At 37.9% G+C, this 20,265-nt stretch overlaps 4 protein-coding genes and 1 pseudogene across 5 annotated transcripts; 2 read left to right on the top strand and 3 right to left on the bottom strand.

Moving 5' to 3' along the window:
* Positions 1-856: 856 nt before the first annotated feature.
* On the top strand, positions 857-3,309 carry LOC104707325 (protein BEARSKIN2). The gene is made up of 3 exons (XM_010423652.3): positions 857-1,413; positions 1,600-1,877; positions 2,550-3,309. Exons 1-3 carry the CDS (start codon positions 1,248-1,250, stop codon positions 3,129-3,131), a joined length of 1,026 nt encoding a protein of 341 aa, XP_010421954.1. The 5' UTR covers positions 857-1,247; the 3' UTR covers positions 3,132-3,309.
* Positions 3,310-3,442: 133 nt separating this feature from the next.
* LOC104707326 (chlorophyll a-b binding protein CP26, chloroplastic) lies at positions 3,443-5,461 on the bottom strand. Its single transcript, XM_010423653.3, has 6 exons — positions 4,637-5,461; positions 4,465-4,549; positions 4,332-4,382; positions 4,113-4,233; positions 3,864-3,998; positions 3,443-3,791 (listed from the first exon to the last, which is right to left on the bottom strand). Exons 1-6 carry the CDS (start codon positions 4,827-4,829, stop codon positions 3,531-3,533), a joined length of 846 nt encoding a protein of 281 aa, XP_010421955.1. The 5' UTR covers positions 4,830-5,461; the 3' UTR covers positions 3,443-3,530.
* Positions 5,462-5,692: 231 nt separating this feature from the next.
* Positions 5,693-6,537, bottom strand: LOC104707323 (uncharacterized). The gene is made up of 3 exons (XM_010423650.2): positions 6,302-6,537; positions 6,061-6,211; positions 5,693-5,952 (listed from the first exon to the last, which is right to left on the bottom strand). The coding sequence occupies exons 1-3, from the start codon at positions 6,450-6,452 to the stop codon at positions 5,859-5,861; spliced, it is 396 nt and encodes a 131-aa protein (XP_010421952.1). The 5' UTR covers positions 6,453-6,537; the 3' UTR covers positions 5,693-5,858.
* A 25-nt stretch (positions 6,538-6,562) lies between these two features.
* Positions 6,563-14,210, top strand: LOC104707324 (isoleucine--tRNA ligase, cytoplasmic). The gene is made up of 25 exons (XM_010423651.3): positions 6,563-7,223; positions 7,306-7,371; positions 7,454-7,975; positions 8,334-8,447; positions 8,608-8,705; positions 9,118-9,196; positions 9,297-9,455; positions 9,825-9,914; positions 9,995-10,128; positions 10,433-10,592; positions 10,721-10,804; positions 10,896-11,105; positions 11,222-11,347; positions 11,438-11,575; positions 11,692-11,795; positions 11,891-11,954; positions 12,172-12,260; positions 12,371-12,512; positions 12,604-12,667; positions 12,808-12,875; positions 13,043-13,165; positions 13,320-13,385; positions 13,474-13,615; positions 13,698-13,789; positions 13,887-14,210. Exons 1-25 carry the CDS (start codon positions 6,690-6,692, stop codon positions 13,986-13,988), a joined length of 3,570 nt encoding a protein of 1,189 aa, XP_010421953.2. The 5' UTR covers positions 6,563-6,689; the 3' UTR covers positions 13,989-14,210.
* LOC104709614 (sodium transporter HKT1 pseudogene) lies at positions 13,935-16,593 on the bottom strand (annotated as a pseudogene). The gene is made up of 3 exons (XR_015564042.1): positions 15,605-16,593; positions 14,611-14,805; positions 13,935-14,521 (listed from the first exon to the last, which is right to left on the bottom strand). The product of XR_015564042.1 is annotated as a sodium transporter HKT1 pseudogene (transcript).
* Positions 16,594-20,265: the final 3,672 nt, after the last annotated feature.

The raw sequence follows: 20,265 nt of genomic DNA, 5'->3' as shown, positions 1-20,265 counted from the left end.
GAGTTACTCCAGTAATGATGGTCTTAGCCACTAAAAGGACCTTTCTTCATAATTTTTACTTTTTTTTTTTTTTTTTTTTGTCCATTATCAAGAACAAGAAAATTTCTTTGAAACGTCCTATAGTCCCATTTTCGTTAGAATTGTATTTAATCTTGTCAATAATCGACATTCTATTCGCTTCTTTCCTTGAGCGAAGTTTTATATCGTCCAATGTCCATGCATGTATTTCTATATTCTTAGGAGTTTCATTGTTACTAGTCATGTGTTTCCATGAGTCTTGATGTTAATTTAACCACTTCCCCACAACTTGTAGGTTCACAATCTATTGTTGTTACCGCCATAACTAATCATTTAGTTCATTCATATTAGAAAACTATATCTTATACCTACATATATTAATTTATGTATGTATTTATTGCTTGCTTGAATCAATGTATCAAGTTAACAAAACAGATAGGAAGCTTGAGAACTAGAGAAACGAAACAAATCAGAAAGAATCGGAGGTCATAGGTAGCCACATGTGCGTTAAAAAAGTCCTAACCTTGTCCACTGGCCAATGCATTGCATATTCATATAATGAACCTCCATGATTCAATATACAGTCTATTTGTATATTCTTAGTCTTTAATATTCATCTTAATTGCTAAACTAGCTAGGTGTATACGTAAACGTGGACCGTATGATCAGATTTGAAGATCCCTATATCCATATGGGTCTTTTTTTCTCTAACATTTTCTTTCTCAAAAAAAAAAAAAAAAAACCCTTGCTTACGGAGCAATCAAAAATTGAATACGATGGTTAATCATACCAATAATTTAGTGTTTATAATTTCGTCTCGGGATCGTTCATAAATGATGTAGAAGTCAACATGGCGTAGAGACACATGGAGCAGTCGATTTTACGCAAGTGTACCACACGATGCAACATAAGGCGCGTAGAGACATGATATTATATCATAAAAAGTCATATTAATCTCCGGCGAGTCTTGCTTTTTACGATAGCTTTTTGAGCACCTCCGTCGCCGTGGTCACCGGCCGTCAACTTCACCATCACCATCACCATCACCATCAACATGCATCATCATCGTACATTCATATACCCCATTTAATTAACTCCGTTGACAATTACGTGTGTGTGTATAAATATATAATCAAGAAGTTGTAGCTGCTTAGAAAGAAAGGCAGTGGTTATTTGTTTTAAGAAGCTGTCTTTAGTTGGAGACAAGAGAGGGAAAACGTAAAATCGAAATGGGTTCGTCGTCGAACGGAGGAGTGCCACCTGGTTTTCGGTTTCATCCGACCGATGAAGAGCTTCTCCATTACTACTTGAAGAAGAAAATCTCTTACCATAAGTTTGAGATGGAAGTCATTAGAGAGGTTGACTTAAACAAGCTTGAGCCTTGGGATTTACAAGGTAATCTTTTATTTATTCAACTCATTAATCAAGAACATATCACAATTCATTGCTTGTTATTGATTGATATCCTTTTCTTTTGACATGTTGATAGCTCTCCCTCACTTCTTGATTATTGGATATACACATAAACACACTAGTCCTTATCCAATTCTCTAATTTGTATGATATCTTTTTTTTATGCAGAGAGATGCAAGATAGGGTCAACACCGCAGAACGAATGGTATTTCTTCAGTCACAAGGACAGGAAATATCCGACCGGTTCGAGAACAAACCGTGCTACTCACGCAGGGTTCTGGAAGGCGACGGGACGTGACAAGTGCATAAGGAACTCTTACAAGAAGATAGGAATGAGGAAGACACTTGTGTTCTACAAAGGAAGAGCCCCTCATGGCCAAAAGACTGATTGGATTATGCATGAGTACCGTCTTGAAGACGCTGATGATCCTCAAGCCAACCCTAGTGTATGTCTTTTATTTTAGCAATCTTTACAAATTCTTTCATTTATATTATAGTTTATTATCATCAAGAAACATCATTTTGAGCAATTAACAAGTGCAATTGCACAAAGTCTCAGATTTCTAAAGTACTACTACTTTTTTTTTGAACAACAAAGTACTACTACTATAAGTTTTCTAATGTGTTAAAAAAGGCTTTTCATTTCTTCAAAATTCTTTATACAATATCAAAATTATTCACACCGATGATAAATCTTTTGCATAAAATTTAATTTAATTTTTAGATTGGTATGAAATTGAAGGATAAGCAATTTTTTTAGCAAGTATAGTTTTGGAATATTATATAGCTTACTGTTTGTAGATTTTTTGATCCATTTTTCTTAATTTTAACCTTACTCAATTCATTTAAAATTATGGAGTTCTAAAAAAGAATTTGGTAGAAAAGATTGATAAGTTTTGTATATAATTTGTCTTATTATAGTGGTAACTTTATTTTGTGTGTGTGTTTAAGAGCTTTTACTGTGGTAACTTTTTATTGCGGTAAAATTATATAACAAAATGAGATTTGTACCTATAAAGTTGCAAATATACTATGATGAGTTAAATTCAACAGCTTGGCTATGAAGCCGATCAATTTTATTTAATCCATTTGTAACATTATATTTTATGATATTGTAGGAAGATGGATGGGTAGTTTGTAGGGTGTTCATGAAGAAGAATTTGTTCAAGGTAGTGAATGAAGGTGGCTCTAGCATTAACTCATCGGACCAACACATCCACGATGCAACCAACAACAGCCACACGCTTCAAGCTCGTAGCTTTATGAACCGTGACAGTCCGTACCAGCTAGTACGTAACCACGGAGCAACGACCTTCGAACTCAACAAGCCTGACCTTGCTCTTCATCAATACCCACCAATCTTCCACAAGCCACCCACACTCGGATTTGACTACTCTTCAGGACTTGCAAGAGACTGTGAGAGTGCAGCTAGTGAAGGGTTACAATACCAGCAAGCATGTGAGCCTGGTTTAGAGGTCGGTACTTGTGAGACAGTGGTTAGTCATAATCATCAACAAGGTTTAGGTGAATGGGGGATGATGGATAGGCTTGTGACTTGTCACATGGGAAATGAAGATTCATCTAGAGGGATTAGGTTTGAGGATGGTAACAATAATTCTTCTTCTGTTGTCCAGCCAGTTCCTACCACGAACCAGCTTACATTGCGCAGTGAAATGGATTTCTGGGGTTATTCTAAATAGATGTCTATATGTCTTATGAATCTATGACTATATAAGTGTGTTGGTATATGTGTGTGTGTGTGTTATTGATTACATGTTTTATTTATTGGTTGGAAGCAAATTGCTTTGCAAAACCCAAGTCTTATATCTACTGTTGGAATGAATAAGAACATAATTGATTAGCGTATAATTTATTCTACTCGTATATTGTTATTTTCTTTTTGTTTTGCAATGCTATTAATATGCTACAAGAACTTGAGCCTACCATGAGTCCTTAGACAGGTATCCTTAGAAAGTATGATATAAAGCACCAATGAAATATATCAAGAAGATTCAGATGAAAGTTTATAACATTGTCAAAAGAAGGTTCCAATCGAACAAAGTTTACATTTTGGAAGCTCTTAGAAAATAGAAAATGGCTTAGAGAGTAGGAGCTCTCTCGGCAGTTCCAGCGATAACGGTAAGCAAATTGTTTCCGAAAGGATCACTGAGATGCTGTGCAAGGTTCTCAACAGGACCTTCACCAGTAACATAAGCTTGGATGAAGAAACCGAGCATCGCAAACATGGCTAATCTCCCGTTCTTGATCTCTTTAACCTTGAGTAGTGCTCCTTGCTCAGGGTCCTTAGCAAGTCCCAAAGGATCAAATGGACCTCCTGGGTGTAGCTTGTCTTCAAAGTCCTGTCAGATTTTAGCATTTCAAGTTTAGTCATTTTCCTATCTAAGTCTAGCTAAATGTAGAGAGAAATGTACCAATCCGTTGGTGATTCTGTAGTACTCAGCTCCACCAAGGAGAACAACTTCAGCAACTACGGCGAGAACAAGGTTGATTGGGATGTTCTTGCCAAAGTAGTTCAATGTGTTTCCATCAAGAAGCAAAGCACCGGTCTGCATTGTTATGTACCAATAAGATTCATCCCATCACATAACACATTCTTGCTTTTTGCTATATAGAATTTAAGGCAATTGAATGTTCATAAAGATGATAAGTAGGTAAGAAACCTTGAACCAGACGGCTTCAGGACCACAGTTGGCACCGTATTTGTTTAAAGCTTCAGGGATGATGAAACCAGCAGCTCCCAACATAGCCCATCTCGCGTGGATCAATTCAAAGGCTTGGTATCTGCAACCACATTCATTACACAACCAGTCTTAACAACGAGTTCGATACATTGGGAAGGAAACAAAGAAACAGGTTTAGGTTTCAAAGAATCTGCTTACTTAGCAAAGTTCTCAGGCTTCTTGCCAAGACCAAATGGGTCATAACCATAACTGCAAATTCAGACCAATGAACCATAAGCACCAAAGCCAAACGTAAAAAACATACAAAGAGAGACATGAAGAAGTGTCTTACTCTCCAGCAACTTCACCGTTTAAGTACTCTGGGATCTCTGATCTGTCCAAGAGACCATCGGGCAAGAAAATTCTCCTGTCAGGACCTGCATAACAATCACAATTAACAAACACATTTCATAGAGAAACAGAGTTTTTTTTGAAAGGGGTGTAGAAGAGGACACATCACATACCATACCACTTGGCGAGCTCGTCGCTAGTCTCAGAGATGGCCTTGGACTTAGGAGGAGGAGCTGGCTTTTTCTTAGAGAAGAGAGCAACTGTCTTGAACGTGGCCGGGCTTGAAGCCAACGGAGCAGACGATCTTGAAACTGCCCTGAAGTTAAGGGGAGTACCAAGCATTTCCGACACACCCAAAGACGCCATCTTTTCTTTTTTTTTTGTGGTCCAAAGTTTCAAGCTTTACTCTGGTTTAACACTAGGGAGGAGCTAAGTGAAAGAAGGAAGAGACGAAACTGGTGCTATAAGGTGAAGGGGTAGGATTCGTTTAGGATTTTGATTGGTCTGAATTGAAAATATGAAATATGATTCTGTGCTCTGATTGGTTTGTGGATGCTGATGTGGCTTTAAGATGGGTTTTTGTTGGATAATCTCTTTTATCCATATCCCACTGTTTCTTCTCTTTTGTGTGGCTTAGCTTTCACCAATGCTACCAACTGTGTTACAAGAATCTCAAACACATGAAATCTTAACAGTTAAATGTCATCCACAAGCCATCCACAGTCTATACTTGGGATTTTCAGTAAATTCTCATTTAGAATCATTGTGGTCCTGTGGATGCCCAAACTCAACGGTTCCATTTTCTGATGGGATCAATAGTTGGGACTACCTCTTTACATCAAAATAAAGAATCGGAGCATGGGACATCTGGACTTCATCGAAGCATCAGACAGGTCCCGAAAATGAACAAAAGCCTTTTAGAAAGAACTTCCCGCAAAGTCGACCACAAGTAAAGCATTTGGATCGAAACTCAAGTGATCTACTGACTTAGTTAGCACAGCGTTCACACCCGGTGGAAGCGAATCATAACAAATTCATGCCATTGGCCCTAGAGATGAGATGAGATCACTGTGCCACACTAAGCAGGTTCTACCTTTTTAAATTGGCTTATACCAAAATCTCGAACTCACATTTCACATTGGCGTTTGTGATGATTCAAGCTTCACCCTAAACAACAACTTAAAGAGAAAGCAGAACTCACAATATACACATTACCAGAATTATAAATCTGCCATGTAAAATTACGTTCTTTATACCATAACCAATTGTACAATACGAAACGAGATCCACTAGCCCCCCGAGTCTCTATATTCTTAATCTAAAGAAACATAGCAACAACACTAACATTTACTTGGCAGCTTGCAAGCAAACAAGCTAAATTATCGCTAATGTTCATCATTTTATCCACTTGTCGATTTCCTTCGTTGTAGCTTTCACAAGCTTCTTGGTACTAACAACAAGTTCATCAATAAGAGAATCAACTTCATTCCTGTCAACAAATCAACAAGTCCCAAATCATCTTCCTTACTCTTTAAACCACTAGAACTGAAATTGCAGAAACCAAAAAAATAAAAAGACTTGGTTTTTTTTAACTCACAAAGATGGCTTCCCAACGTTATAATAAGAACGAGAGTGATCATAAGCAGCTCCTCTTCCAACACCATAGCCAAAACCTACACCAATTCCACAACCAGCTCCAAATCCTAAACCAAACTGTAATCCAGGCACTCCTGGTCCGAATCCCACACCTGCCTCCATCAAATCAATCTCTCAAACTCAGTTTATCTATAAAAACAGCTTCGAACTAACTCTGGGCGATCGAAATTAGAAATTTTTACCTCCGATAAGACCGGCGCCGAAACCGACTCCGCAACCGAAACCGAGTCCAAAGGCTGGACCAACATTTCCGACGTCTTTGATTCTAACTTGAGGAAGTTTCCAGAGCAATCCCTTGTCATCGTCTCCGCTTCTTCTTCTTCTGCTGCTCATCGTCGTCTCGTCCCCTCCACTCTCTCTCTCCGTCGCTCTTTCTCCGGATTTCGCTATTACATTACTTTAATTGGGCCTAAAGCCCATTCATTATTTTTATAACCTCGATTGTTTTCCTTACAAAACCTTCATCTTCAGAAACGTTATTAAGACTTGATTGATATCATTCGTTTGCGCCGAACTAGAAATCTGCAGAAACCCTAATTTCGTGAGGAGATTGATTCATCAGTTTCCGCCATGGAAGAAGTATGCGAAGGCAAAGAGTTCTCATTCCCTCACCAAGAAGAAAACGTCCTCTCATACTGGACTCAAATCGATGCTTTCAAGACTCAGCTCAAACGCACTGAGAATCTCCCCGAGTACATCTTCTACGACGGACCTCCGTTCGCCACCGGGCTTCCTCACTACGGTCACATCCTCGCCGGTACGATTAAAGATATCGTGACTCGGTATCAGTCCATGACTGGTCACCATGTCACTCGTCGCTTCGGGTGGGATTGTCATGGTTTGCCTGTCGAGAACGAGATTGATCGGAAGCTCAACATTAAGAGGAGAGATGAAGTGCTTAAGATGGGGATTGATAAGTATAATGAGGAGTGTAGGAGTATTGTGACTCGTTATGTTACTGAGTGGGAGAATGTTATTACTAGGACTGGGCGTTGGATTGATTTCAGGAATGACTATAAGACTATGGATTTGCCTTTTATGGAGAGTGTTTGGTGGGTTTTTGCTCAGCTTTTTGAGAAGAATCTTGTTTACAGAGGCTTCAAGGTTTGGTTTGCCTTCTTCTTCCTTGCATTGTTTGATTTTGGTGAATAGAGATTCTTATTGTTGACTCGTTACTTGATTGCAGGTTATGCCGTATAGTACTGGTTGTAAGACTCCTTTATCTAATTTTGAAGCTGGTCAGAACTACAAGGTGTGTGCTTCAGCTGTTGCTAATGTTAAATTTTCTTGTGTTGTATGATTTGATTTCTTATATTGGTAGAGTGTGTATACAGGACGTCCCTGATCCAGAAATCATGGTGACTTTCCCGGTTATTGGGGATCAAGATAATGCTGCTTTTGTGGCATGGACTACTACTCCGTGGACTCTTCCAAGCAATCTTGCTTTGTGTGTCAATGCAAAGTTTGTCTATGTGAAGGTTCGTAACAAGAACACTGGAAAAGTGTATGTTGTTGCTGAGTCTCGGTTGTCAGCTCTTCCCACTGATAAACCCAAGACCAAGGTAAGTAATGGACCTGCTGGTGATACCAAGAATGCAAATCCTAAAGCGAAAGGTGCGAAACCTGAGAGTGCAGCTGATTCTTATGAAGTTTTGGAGAAATTTAATGGAGCTTCCCTGGTTGGGAAGAAGTATGAACCTTTGTTTGAGTACTTTAGCGATTTCTCAAGTGAGGCCTTTCGAGTAGTAGCAGATGATTATGTCACTGATGACAGTGGTACTGGTATTGTCCACTGTGCTCCTGCCTTTGGTGAAGATGATTATCGTGTTTGTCTTCAGAACAAGATAATTAAAAAGGTTAGATTTGACTATTTCCTCTTCCTTATCACCCCGTTAAAATAGAATTAAAAAGGTTCGTCATGACCGTAGTTAACGTAATAGAATTTCTATTCTATTCTATTTCTCTCTTCCTTTGTTTCAGTTTCTGACCACATGACTAGAAAATATAATGTAGTGTCATTCAGTTGGGGTTTAGTTGATCTTAGATTTTGGGTTGGTAATTACGTGGGATTTCGTAGAAATGCTCATTTGTTGTTACTTATTCTCCTGTTTAGGCTTATAGTATCGTTAAGTACCCATGCCTGTCAACTCTACTAATTTTGCTTCATCTCATTGTGTTAAACATACTTGTATATGATTTTATCCGTCCTTGCAGGGCGAGAATTTAGTTGTTGCTGTTGATGACGATGGGTTGTTTACTGAGAGAATTACTGACTTCAGTGGCCGTTATGTCAAAGATGCAGACAAGGGTATTATTGAAGCTGTTAAGGTGATTACTGATGCCTAATGTTTTCAATAGGCCATGATTAGTCGTTAAGATTATAATGATTTGTCATGCTTCTTAGAGAACTTAAGTGCATTTTGGACCATTGGATTGTTTTACTGTAAGTGATTTTTATTTATGAAGTAATATTATTTTGTTATTTCAGAACAAAGGCAGGCTTGTGAAAATGGGGAGCTTTACTCACTCATATCCATTTTGCTGGAGATCAGACACCCCTCTCATATATAGAGCAGTTCCGAGTTGGTATGCTTCATGTTTCATATGAGCTTGAGTTAAGGTCTTAGTAGTTGGATCATTTAGTGCTAGTATAGTGAGGCATTTTGTCTCTTTAGGCTTTTTCTAACTTTGGCTTTAAAGATGTAGGATTTTTTCCTGTACTAGTTCTCTTGGGATAAATGATAATCCTAAGATTTTTCACATGATTATATCGGGCAGCCCCTTTTTGGAGCTATATAAGCTATCTTTGTGTATATCACCAAATTTTATATGATATTTTGATTTCCCATGTTTCGTTTATCTATTTTAGATTTCATATGTAGGAGTATCTGACCTAAATGACACGTAGAAGAAATTAGCAGAAATATGATATGAACGTTAATCTGTCTTTTTCATGTGTGGTTAGGACTTTAAAGTTTGTTTCTGGTTGACCTGTTAGGTTTGTGCGCGTGGAGCAAATGAAAGATAAGTTGTTAGAAAGCAATGAACAGACGAAATGGGTACCTGATTATGTGAAGGTTAGTAGAAGAAAGGATCAGTACTCTTGGGTATATATTACTAGTGCGTTTAGATAAGTGTCTAATATGAAATAATTTTCTCGATTAATCTGCAATTCAGGATAAACGTTTTCACAATTGGCTCGAAAATGCAAGGGATTGGGCTATCAGTCGAAGTAGATTCTGGGGCACACCTCTTCCCATATGGATCAGCGATGATGGGAAGGAAGTTGTTGTCATGGATTCCGTGGAAAAGCTTGAAAAGCTCTCTGGTGTCAAGGTCTCTTCTTTTGTTGTTTGCATTTCTTCGTTTTATGTCTGTCTCTCTTTCTGCTGTAGATACCTGTCATGCACTCTTGGAAGATAAATCGGTTAAAATAAAATACATCATAATATCAGCATATAGCTCACTGATGCTTTGGGAAAGTCTACTGTCACGATCTCGGTTCTTCTATATGGAACAATTGTTTTGCTGGATAACTCAATATTCCGCCTGATATCTGACTAGATATTTCTAGAAGTCTTCGTTATTTGTTCTGTTCTCTTTAATGACATCCTCTGGGGGTTTGTTCTTTTTTTTTTCTTGCTGGAGTATGTAGTTATCAAAAAGTCTGATGCTCATTTGTTTTTCTGATGATTTATGGTGCAGGTCTTTGATCTGCATCGCCACCATATTGATCAAATTACAATCCCATCAACTCGCGGCTCTGAATATGGTGTGCTCCGTCGTGTAGAAGATGTAAGATGGATCCAAATTCTTTCATTTATCAGTTAATTCATGATTGTTTGGGGTGTTACGATTAAATCACGCTGTTGCAGGTTTTTGATTGTTGGTTTGAGAGTGGGTCAATGCCTTATGCATATATCCATTATCCATTTGAAAACAAGGAGCTATTTGAGAAGAACTTTCCTGGTCATTTTGTGGCTGAAGGGCTTGATCAAACTCGTGGATGGTATGTCATTCCACTTTTTGACTGTGGCTAGAAATATAAGCCGTTATATTAGTTAAGCTTTAGCAATTAAAAACCATATCATTTTAGTTTTCAGGGTTTGTTCCGTCCGTACTGTGTTGGATGATTTTAATTACCCTGAATGATTGCACTTAATTAAGTAATGAGTCGAAGCTAAAGAAAGTTGTGATAAGTTTACTATGAATTGTGATTCTACAGGTGTTTTAACAAAGGCATCATAAGCAATAATTCTTTTCTACTAATTAGGCAGTGAATAGTATATAAACTTGTGGTTTGGTCTGCACAGGTTTTATACTCTTATGGTGTTATCTACTGCATTATTTGGAAAACCAGCGTTCAAAAATCTGATATGCAATGGTCTTGTGCTTGCTGAGGATGGAAAAAAGATGTCTAAGAAATTACGGAATTACCCACCACCTTTGGAAGTCATAGATGAGTATGGGGCTGTAAGTTTTCCCTGTATCTTATACTGCGTTTTGAGTTTTTTTTCCCAATGTTCTCTAGCTATGGAAATCTTAGCAGCGTGTGTATAACTGTATATCATAACTTAGTGACTATATGTAAACCTTGATAGGATGCTGTGCGATTGTACCTGATAAATTCTCCAGTTGTACGTGCTGAGCCACTACGGTTCAAAAAAGAAGGAGTACTTGGTGTTGTGAGTGATTTTGGTGTTTAACTTTCTTGCTGCTTATTGGAGTAATTTGTTGTTTGTCTGAATTTTTCTGGTCCGTATTGGGATTCACTAGGTCAAAGATGTTTTCCTTCCATGGTACAATGCATATCGGTTCCTTGTTCAGAATGCAAAGAGACTTGAGACTGAGGGTGGTGCACCCTTTGTTCCTACTGATCTGGCAACTTTACAGTCAGCAAACGTTCTTGATAAGTGGATTCACTCAGCTACGCAAAGTCTTGTCCGTTTTGTTCGTCAGGAGATGGATGGATATCGGCTTTACACTGTAAGTTTTTTACATGTCATTGTCAGCATGAAATGGTGTTCGTATTTAGATAGACGTTATTAATTTCTTGTGGTATCTCTAACATTTTTTTTTGGGTTCTTTTTCTTTTTTTTTAGGTGGTTCCTTATCTCTTGAAGTTCCTCGACAATCTCACTAACATATATGTTAGATTCAACCGCAAGAGGTTAAAAGGCCGTACAGGAGAAGATGATTGTCACACTGCTCTTTCAACTTTATTCAATGTATAGTAAAAATAGTTTGCAGGGATACTTTTTTTTGCATAGTCATCATCATTTGATCACTTATTGTAACTAATAATTGCCTATTTTCAGGTGGTCCTTACTTCTTGCAAAGTGATGGCCCCTTTTACACCCTTCTTCACTGAAACTTTATACCAGAATCTGCGGAAAGTGTGTGAAGGTTCTGAGGAAAGCATTCATTACTGCAGTATTCCCCCAGAGGAAGGAACGGTAAGACTCAAGTCCACATCTTTGATATCCAAGGATAAAATACAAAATTTCAGAATTTTTGCTTGCTTATATTTTATTCTTGTGCTTGCTTATATTTTCTTCTTGTGTGTAACCAGAGCGGGGAGAGGATTGAGCAAAGTGTTACAAGGATGATGACAATCATTGATCTCGCTCGGAACATTCGTGAGCGTAACAGACTACCCTTGAAAACTCCTCTAAAGTGAGTGTTGGTATTTTATTTTTTCAGTTTCCACTTTGTTATTAGCCTAAAACATGATAACAAATTTATACATGCTTGTCATTGTTGTATATCAGGGAAATGATTGTAGTCCATCCAGATGCAGAATTTTTGAATGACATAACTGGAGTACTAAGAGAGGTCTGTGGTGTACGGAACAGTAATTTATCTTCTGGAAGTTTTAATCAATTATATATATGAATTTTTTTGAGATTGTTGTTGAGGACCATTTGAAATCAGCAAATGATTTCTCTGTGGAAGAGAAATGCTCAAGTGTGCAGGAGTCCTGAGTGCATGCTAGGCTTTTCACATCAACTATTGATACATAAGATTTATTCTGTTTGCTTTTGCATTGCAGTATGTCTTGGAAGAACTTAACGTAAGATCTCTTGTATCATGCAATGATACTCTGAAGTATGCATCTCTAAAAGCGGAACCAGATTTCAGGTTAGTTAAGGTTTATTCTTCCTGTGTTTTTCTTTTAACTGTTAAGCTCAATGTGCTTTAGCCTTTCTGAAAGAAATGTAGAGTGAAATTTTACATGTTCATTCCTGCAGTATATTGGGAAAGCGACTTGGAAAGTCGATGGGGCTTGTTAAAAAGGGAGTTCAAGAAATGTCTCAGAAAGATATCTTAACATTTGAGGAGGCTGGGGAAGTTACTATTGCTGAGCACTCGCTAACGCTAACAGATATCAAGGTCTTGCATGCTCTGCTGTTTTCCTGTGCGATAGCATGAAGAATATGTTGTTACTAGCTAAATTCTGACACATCTTTCATATGTTATTCAGATTGTCAGGGTTTTCAAACGCCCAGAAGGTTTGAAAGATAATGAGATTGATGCAGCTGGAGATGGTAAGAATCATAAGTAACTATCACTTCTCTGTGGTCAATTTTATGTCAATCTTGATTCAGTATATTGGTAATTTTATGTCAATCTTGATTCAGTATATTGGTAAGGATAAATATAATATTTGCTTTTGTTCATGATGCAGGTGATGTTTTGGTGATTCTGGATCTACGAGCAGATGATTCTTTGGTTGAAGCAGGTGTTGCCCGAGAGGTAAATATATATAACATAACGTCTAGATGAAACAAAAGCAACGCAGTTTCTTATAACTTGTATATTTTCTTTGGGTTTCTTTTTTCTGTATCTGAACATTCTATATTCAGATAAAGCAGCTGTTGTCTAATGTTTGTGCTCATGAGCTTTCTTTCTCCGTGTTATAGATTGTCAATAGGATCCAGAAACTACGGAAAAAGTCAGGCCTGGAACCATCAGACTTTGTGGAAGTGTACTTTGAATCATTGGACGAGGATGACTCTGTCGCGAAACAAGTTATTCACTCTCAGGTAACTGGTTTTGGTTTGCTACTCAATTCATGTTAATTTAAGTTCTACGTGAAATTTTCTTAGCTATGGGATCAAACGAAAATTTATGTTTCTAACATGAATATTATCAACCACATGCCTTACTTCTGTCTCATCATTCTTGTTTGTTGTACAGGAACAAAGCATTAAGGAGTCAATTGGCTCCCCTTTGCTTCTGTCTACTTTAATGCCATCACATGCAGTAAGTCATCAAACACTCGCATCTACTTTTTTTTTTTTTTTGGCACAGCAGAAGCATAATGTTTATCCTTCTATCTTTTATATAACAGGTCATAATAGCCGATGAGATATTTACCCCAAAAGAAACATCCGACGAGAGTGCCAAAAAGGTTCCAAAGTTGTCATATAAGATAAGTTTGGCCAGACCGGCTTTGAAGTTCAATGAAGAGGCTGTTCTTGCGTTATACTCAGGTGAGTCACCATCTCATTACAATGAATGTCTACCATCAGTTCTCTCTTTCTCTCTTTAACAAGTCTACACTATTGGTTACAGGAGATGTGAAGTCTGCAACCGGGCTTCAAACGTACTTGTTATCAAGGGATCATTTGAGTTTAAAATCAGAGTTCCAAGCTGGACAAGGGAAGGTTTGTTTGTGCCACTCAGAATGCTGATCGTTAGTTACGCTTATTGGTAACCCAAATTGTTATACTTTTATTCACTTTCATGTATCTTGTATGGCAGATAACTGTAAGCTGCATTGAGAACCTGCCTGCTGCGACTGTTGTTCTAGGAGAACATCTACATTTGAGTGTCGGCGACTTGTTAAGCAAGAGGAACGCATAATCCCTCCCTCGGTTTTGTCTGATTGATTTTGGTGACTCAGGGATTTTTATTTCAACCGTTAAATTCTCATATTTTTCTTCTCCCATATCTTACCTTCAAGTGTTTCTTTAGATTGTTGCGAAAAAGTTGAACATCAGTGTTGAGACTCGGTATTCGTTCTATTTGTACAATATTATTGTACTCGGTATTCGTTTTATTATATGTGATGAGTCCAGTGACCAATAGTGTAGTACATTGTCTTTTCACATTGTTGGAAAGCTTCGATAAAAAGATGCAAACATGATATTATATTATACAGACATACAATAATACTACCACATAAGAAAGAGGAGGGATAAAGAATCCAAGCTCGGCCAGATTTAGCTGTGAAGTGCTTCAACCTAACATAAAACATTACTATTATTAGTATGACTTTGCCAGTGGGACTCCATCGTCCCACAAACCCATAACTCGCGTCTATGCAGCCACCGTCGTTGATGTCCAGCCGCCGTTTGTAGCTGTACCCGGTCGTAAACCCCACATTTCCATATGCACTGTCGTTACAATAATAAATCAGCGATAAGTGTATATAGTTTGCACGTTTCAACAAAAAAAAAAAAAAAAAAGAAAAAAAAAAGTAAACCTGATAACTTCGAGAGTGATGTTAAGGACGTTGAAGTTGAGTGGATCTCTTTGTAGCTTTTGCCGTTCGGTGATTGAAATGAAAAATATGCACATCACCAAAAATGAAAGTTGTGACACGAACAGCCCACTCTTCTTCTTCGACCTCTCTTTTTCTTCGGTCAATGGCATAAACAATGTGTATGGAGGAAGATACCTTGTCAACGCAATTATATTTTTACTCATTATTCCCTATAATTATTTTATACAAAATTCAAATGCTTGTGTGAGTATGATAATTAGTGTCGAGGAGACTCCCCACAACCTTGAAGGGACATATATTCTATCTGTTTTACTGAATTAAAAAACCATGCATGTGCTTAAATTCTGATTCACTTCATCCAAATTTTCTGCAATAATCTCTTGCAAGTTTCTTTTGCAATGACGTTTTTTTCCAAATTCTTTATAATCATATTATTAACAAACCTAAATATAAAGAAACGTATGTAACCAAATTGCTTATAATACATGTAACAATAATAACCTTACATAATCTCAAATTTTCATAGAAGATGTCACCAATTCTGTTTTTGAAAAATGAATTTTATGGTTCTTTTGTTGCAAGCAAAATCAATTAAAACCCCACAAAAACAGTCGACTGTTAAGTTAATTAATGTCGGTTAATTGGTGGATTCAGCCAAAGAAATATAACCAGTACTAATTTAAAAATGTAGTTCTACCACCCTCTGACCCACTCATATACGAATGATTGGGACTACGTGGCTACATGCTTTAAATATTTTAGTTGAAGTATAAATACAAAAATATAGAAAAATTTATTTTTAGAGCATGTTCTTTGAAAAGCTAATCAACTTCGACATGTGTGAAGATATGTTGAAAGAATTGTACGTTCCCCTTAACCTCGTACGTTTCGACCGGATAGATTAAAATATTCCAAGTCCACATGCGAATGCAAAAGATGAATGAAAAGAGGGAGAGAGAAAGAAGAAACTCACATCATGAGGATGAAGAGTATCAAAATAGCTGGTGAAAGTGTGGAAATGTCAACAATTGTTTCACCGGTGTATCTCGAGTTCACCACTTGAAACAACGATCCAACCAACTTCTCGTACCAACTCATTCCTCCAAGAGACTCGGAGCTCCACTCAAAGGTGCAGAAGAAAAGAAGTTGTATCATGATCATCACAAACCCTAACACTGTTAAGCCAAGAAAAATACAAAGACGAACGGAGAGTAGATGATAGTATCCCATCTTCTTGTAGTTCTTGAGAATATAACCAAACTCTTCACGCTTTGTGATCTTATAAAGTCCCCAAATAAACAACGCCAAGAAGCAAGGGAACAAAGTGTTTCCCATTAGTACTTGAGGGATAAGGAGCCAGAGAAGGCCCGAGTTCTTGCGGAATATGACCATGTTCTCATTCATTGGGACAAATCCACAGTTTGCGAACGTGGAAACTGTTGTGAAGACCGAGAAAAGGAGAGGTGAGATCCCCTTGAAACTAAGAACATCTCCGGCCGTTTTAACAAAGCTTACGTATACAAGAACCAACACGGAGCCAACTAGGTTTGTTACTAGCTGGTAACCAAGAACCACTGAGTACAAGCACTTAGATGCCCTCTCATTGATTTGGCTAGGACCCTCACGAAGATCAGTATCGTTCTCCAGGTCAATACGGCAGTTCTCGATCTTGTTCCGAGGGAAAACAAAATTGGTGAGATGGGAGAAATATAGAACGAGGAAGGACGTGAAGATCTCGGCCCCCATGAACATGATAATAGTGATGATAATAAGTTGCGTGTTGGAGAAGACTTCCACGTCGACGGTTGACATAGAAGAGATGGTGATGGCGGAGACAGAAGTGAAGAAGACTAAGTCATTAAGACGTGAAATGGTTCTTGGCTTCGAGATCTTGACTGCCAAGAACCCTAACAAGGAGTATATGAAGTAGAGGAAGAAGGGGGAACAAGGTTTAGCAAGTTGGGTACGGTGTATTCAACAATTATTAGGATAGAGAATGAATAGTTGTTGCTTTATCTTTTCACTTAAATAGCATATTCACAACAATCAAAAACTTTTTGGCTGATGGTCGTGACTTGTGAGGATATGTAAGTTGATGGCAAAAAAGGAATAGAAAACATTCTTTTGGGCTTGACAATATGAACAAGGAATGGCGAGAAACCGAATGATTATTATTAGCAAATACAATCGTGTCAGAATATAAGGCCACATGTCGGAAGAGAGAGAACAATCGAGGACGTTCCAACAGAAATAAGATTCTTTCTCTCCAACCTTGTTCAGAAAAAGCCACGGTAAGAGTAAAAAAAAAAACAGAGTATCTCCTTTAGGGTTTTGTAAGGGTAGAAACGTATTCTCTTGTTAATTGCATGGCAAAAAGCGGCGTAGGAAGGTTCTAGAATGTGGTGAAGACTTGGACTGGGCCGCCGTGGTGGTCGCTGGTCAGACCTTCAATAAAAGCTCATTGGCTGAATGGTTCTCCTTACGTCAGTTTGTAATACGTCTCGATAAATCGGGCATAACTTCCTGGTTATTGAACGGATTGACTTTATTCTACTTTGAGGAGAAAGATGACTCTCTCAGATTTCCATAGACACCAGGTATGTCGAAATGTGAGTTATGGAAGTTCTTCAAAATTGTCCCGCACCGTAAAGCTCTGAATCTGTCCTGAAACGTGTTTTCCTTGTCTTTTGGTCATTTTTGCTATAAAACTTGTAAAACCTTATTGAAACCTAAAATACTTGAAAATAGACATTAAAGCATTGAAATCATACTAAACTCTTCCTAAATGCATACTAAAACTATAGCTAAAATGGGTAAAATAATGATGTTATCAACTCCCCCAGACTTAGACTTTGCTTGTCCTCAAGCAAATAATCAGAATAAATCATGGAAAAGAGGTTTTGAAAATAATGAGAATTTACTTATCTTTGGGGATATTGTCTTTGCACTGTTCTTCGCCTTGACATTAGGAACTTACATTTGTAATCCACCATGAGAGTCATCAACGCTCCTTGATCCCCACAATTTTTTAGTCTTCAGAATCTCCATTGTCATCTCTTTACATAAATTAAAGCAATAATAAAAAAGTGAAATATTACCAAGAGAAAATCGATCAATGGCTGTTGACTCTCTTCAAGCCAAGACTTTCTTCGTATGATTTATTTCCTCTCTCTTTTCTCAGTTCTTCTTCTTTTTAAATCAAAGGTGTAGGCGAATAATGGGGTCATCGGTAATTTACCTACCCCTCGCTTCCAAGCTTTGTGTGATCATTTGACTCAAGAGTAGAATAATGAGGTCACAGGTAATTTACCTACCCCTCTAAACTGATCAAAATCATCTCATCTTTTATTCTCTCTGTTTTTTTTTTTTTTTTTTTAGAGTATTGAAGGGAAGAGAGATGGGAACATACTATTGAAGAAGTGCAATGTCTTGTGTGGCTTGAATGTAGAGATCTAGTAAAATTTATACCAATTCCCTCGGCTTGATAATTAAGTCCGGTTTAGGTCCTATAAAATTTAGAGACAACGTTAGATCATCTGAATATCCATCGAATATGGACTTTGAGGATTATTAAGTCGGCTCACAGTCTTTCCAAACTTTGGTTCTGTTGTCAAGCATAATCAAGAGTCATAAGAGTGTTAATCCAAATCAAATAAACCGTTAGAATAAGATCATAATCCCCTACTAGTTTTGACTCAATAAAAAAAAATGTGACTTGATAAAAACGTCAAAATTATTGATGTAAAAAGTGGAAAAAGGTCTCAAGTCAACAAAATAGAAAGTAGCATTAGTATAGGATGGAACATCCTTCCCCCCAGACTTAAATCACACCGTCCTCGGTGGGAAAAAAGAAAGAGTTGAGGATTAAAATTCATAAGGAAAAGTGTAGGGTTTAAGAACAATGTCACCTTGATGGAATGATGTTTAGTCGACTCTAAGACGTTTAATGGTTGCCCAAAATTTGTCTAGAATTCGGCTGTGGTATGAAATGTGGTGACTAACCGTTTGTACTTCCTTTGGTGCTTGACATCGAATATGAACAAGGCTAAGTTCATTCGAATTGTGTTTGATATATCTCTAAATGCATCCTCCTTGAAACAAAAACCTAATACCATCAATAATAATGATACAATAAAAATAATAAAAACATACCTAAGTGAAAGAAAGGTGATGGTTGGTGGTAGGATGGTGGTGGTTCAGATTAGTCTCGCGGTACACGGATGAATGGTCGCGGACATAAGCAGCAGGTACAGTGGGCATGGTATGCGGTACACAGGACATGGTAAATGGCATCGGTTGATACAGCTAGTGGGGACTCTCGGCATCAATCACATGAGGATTGTGATTGATCCGTTGCCTTCAGCTTGCTTCGGTCAAGTTGGACATGGCCGGTCAGTAGGTGGTACTTGCCACTAGTCATAGTGTGCATTGCCAATCCATTGTCCTTCTTCTTCCTTCTTTTTGGCTTTTCTATTTTCTATTTTTTTTTGTTTTTTTTATATAAAAACCTGAAACTAAAATGCAAAAATCTCAATAGTAAAAGAAAATAAATCCTAAAAATAAAAACTTACTACACATGGGTTGCCTCCCAAGTAGCGCTTTTGTTTAACGTCGTTGGCACGATGTTAGTTGCTTTCTCAAGCAGGGTGAGGAGAGTCGGTTGTCCTTAGACAAGCTCTCTTGGATCTTTCTCCAATGTAGGCATCAGGTGGCTCCTTAAGTTCATCTTCTTCTCTTGTTTCGGCAATACAATTCGCGGTTGGCAGCTCCGCTTCTCCCTTTGCTAGAGCTTCTAGGTCTCGTGGTGGTGGAGCATGGATTGTGGATATAGCAAAACAAACCTTTGTATGGTTTTCTCCTTCCTCTTCTTGAGAATGCTTGAGTGAGTTGGGGTTAAAACTTTTGATTTTCATGGAACCTCGTAACTTGTCTCCCACGGCTTCTACTTCAAGTTCTTTGGCTCCTAAGGTTGCTTGTCCTTGTTGATTGGTCTCATGTGGTTTGAGGTTGCAGGTTTCGACCTCCATGGAACCTTGTTGCCTGTTCCCCACGAAATCTACTTGTCTTGAAGTAAAAGAAAATTTTCCTTTTTCGAAAAGGAAATTAGAATGTTTTCCTTTTTCGAATAGGGTTTCCTTTTCTTCTCCTTCTTCCTCGACGAGCTGAGCTCCTTCTTCTGGTTTGTGTTCAGCAACACATGAGGTGAGATCCTCAATCTTAGCAGCAAGATCTTGGTTCTTCTCCTTTTTTTCTGATTCAATCTCCTTAAGTAGTTTCTGGCTCTCCTTTGTGAATGTAGACTTTTCGAACATAGCTTCTCCAAAACGTTTTTTTTCAAAATCAAGACAAAACATCTTCCTCTCGCCTTTATAAACTCGGTTTGTAAGCTTCTCCAAATGCTTCCTTGTGTTTATATTCTTGTTGAATAAAACTCCACACTTGGACTCATGATCCTTTGTTAAATCAGAAACTTCATTGGCCAAGTCTCTAATGTTGATAGCATTGTCTTGGGCACTCTTGAGATGTCTCTCTTGTTCTTCCTCAAGGTAATGGAGCTTCTTCTCCATGGCTTCAGTATCTTTAGATCTTTGATCCTCTATGCTTCTAACTCTAACAACAATGTCATCCATTTTT

The sequence above is a fragment of the Camelina sativa genome, chromosome 8 (genome assembly GCF_030686135.1).
Source record: "Camelina sativa cultivar CO46 ecotype springtype chromosome 8, ASM3068613v1".
Classification (NCBI taxonomy): Eukaryota; Viridiplantae; Streptophyta; class Magnoliopsida; order Brassicales; family Brassicaceae; genus Camelina; species Camelina sativa.
This window is presented reverse-complemented; position numbering and strand designations above follow the sequence as displayed.

Bases quoted from the DNA above. Each gene is read 5' to 3' on its own strand.
- LOC104707325 (XM_010423652.3), top strand. From the start codon at position 1,248: ATGGGTTCGTCGTCGAACGGAGGAGTGCCACCTGGTTTTCGGTTTCAT. The intron at 1,414-1,599 runs GTAATCTTTTAT...TTTTTTATGCAG, and splicing joins TGAGCCTTGGGATTTACAAG to AGAGATGCAAGATAGGGTCA. The intron at 1,878-2,549 runs GTATGTCTTTTA...ATGATATTGTAG, and splicing joins ATCCTCAAGCCAACCCTAGT to GAAGATGGATGGGTAGTTTG.
- LOC104707326 (XM_010423653.3), bottom strand. From the start codon at position 4,829: ATGGCGTCTTTGGGTGTGTCGGAAATGCTTGGTACTCCCCTTAACTTC. The intron at 4,550-4,636 runs GTATGTGATGTG...ATTGTTATGCAG, and splicing joins CGAGCTCGCCAAGTGGTATG to GTCCTGACAGGAGAATTTTC. The intron at 4,383-4,464 runs GTAAGACACTTC...CTGAATTTGCAG, and splicing joins AACGGTGAAGTTGCTGGAGA to TTATGGTTATGACCCATTTG.
- LOC104707323 (XM_010423650.2), bottom strand. From the start codon at position 6,452: ATGAGCAGCAGAAGAAGAAGAAGCGGAGACGATGACAAGGGATTGCTC. The intron at 6,212-6,301 runs GTAAAAATTTCT...TGATGGAGGCAG, and splicing joins CGGCGCCGGTCTTATCGGAG to GTGTGGGATTCGGACCAGGA. The intron at 5,953-6,060 runs GTGAGTTAAAAA...ATTTGTTGACAG, and splicing joins AACGTTGGGAAGCCATCTTT to GAATGAAGTTGATTCTCTTA.
- LOC104707324 (XM_010423651.3), top strand. From the start codon at position 6,690: ATGGAAGAAGTATGCGAAGGCAAAGAGTTCTCATTCCCTCACCAAGAA. The intron at 10,805-10,895 runs GTGAGTGATTTT...GGGATTCACTAG, and splicing joins AAGAAGGAGTACTTGGTGTT to GTCAAAGATGTTTTCCTTCC. The intron at 11,796-11,890 runs GTGAGTGTTGGT...GTTGTATATCAG, and splicing joins CCCTTGAAAACTCCTCTAAA to GGAAATGATTGTAGTCCATC.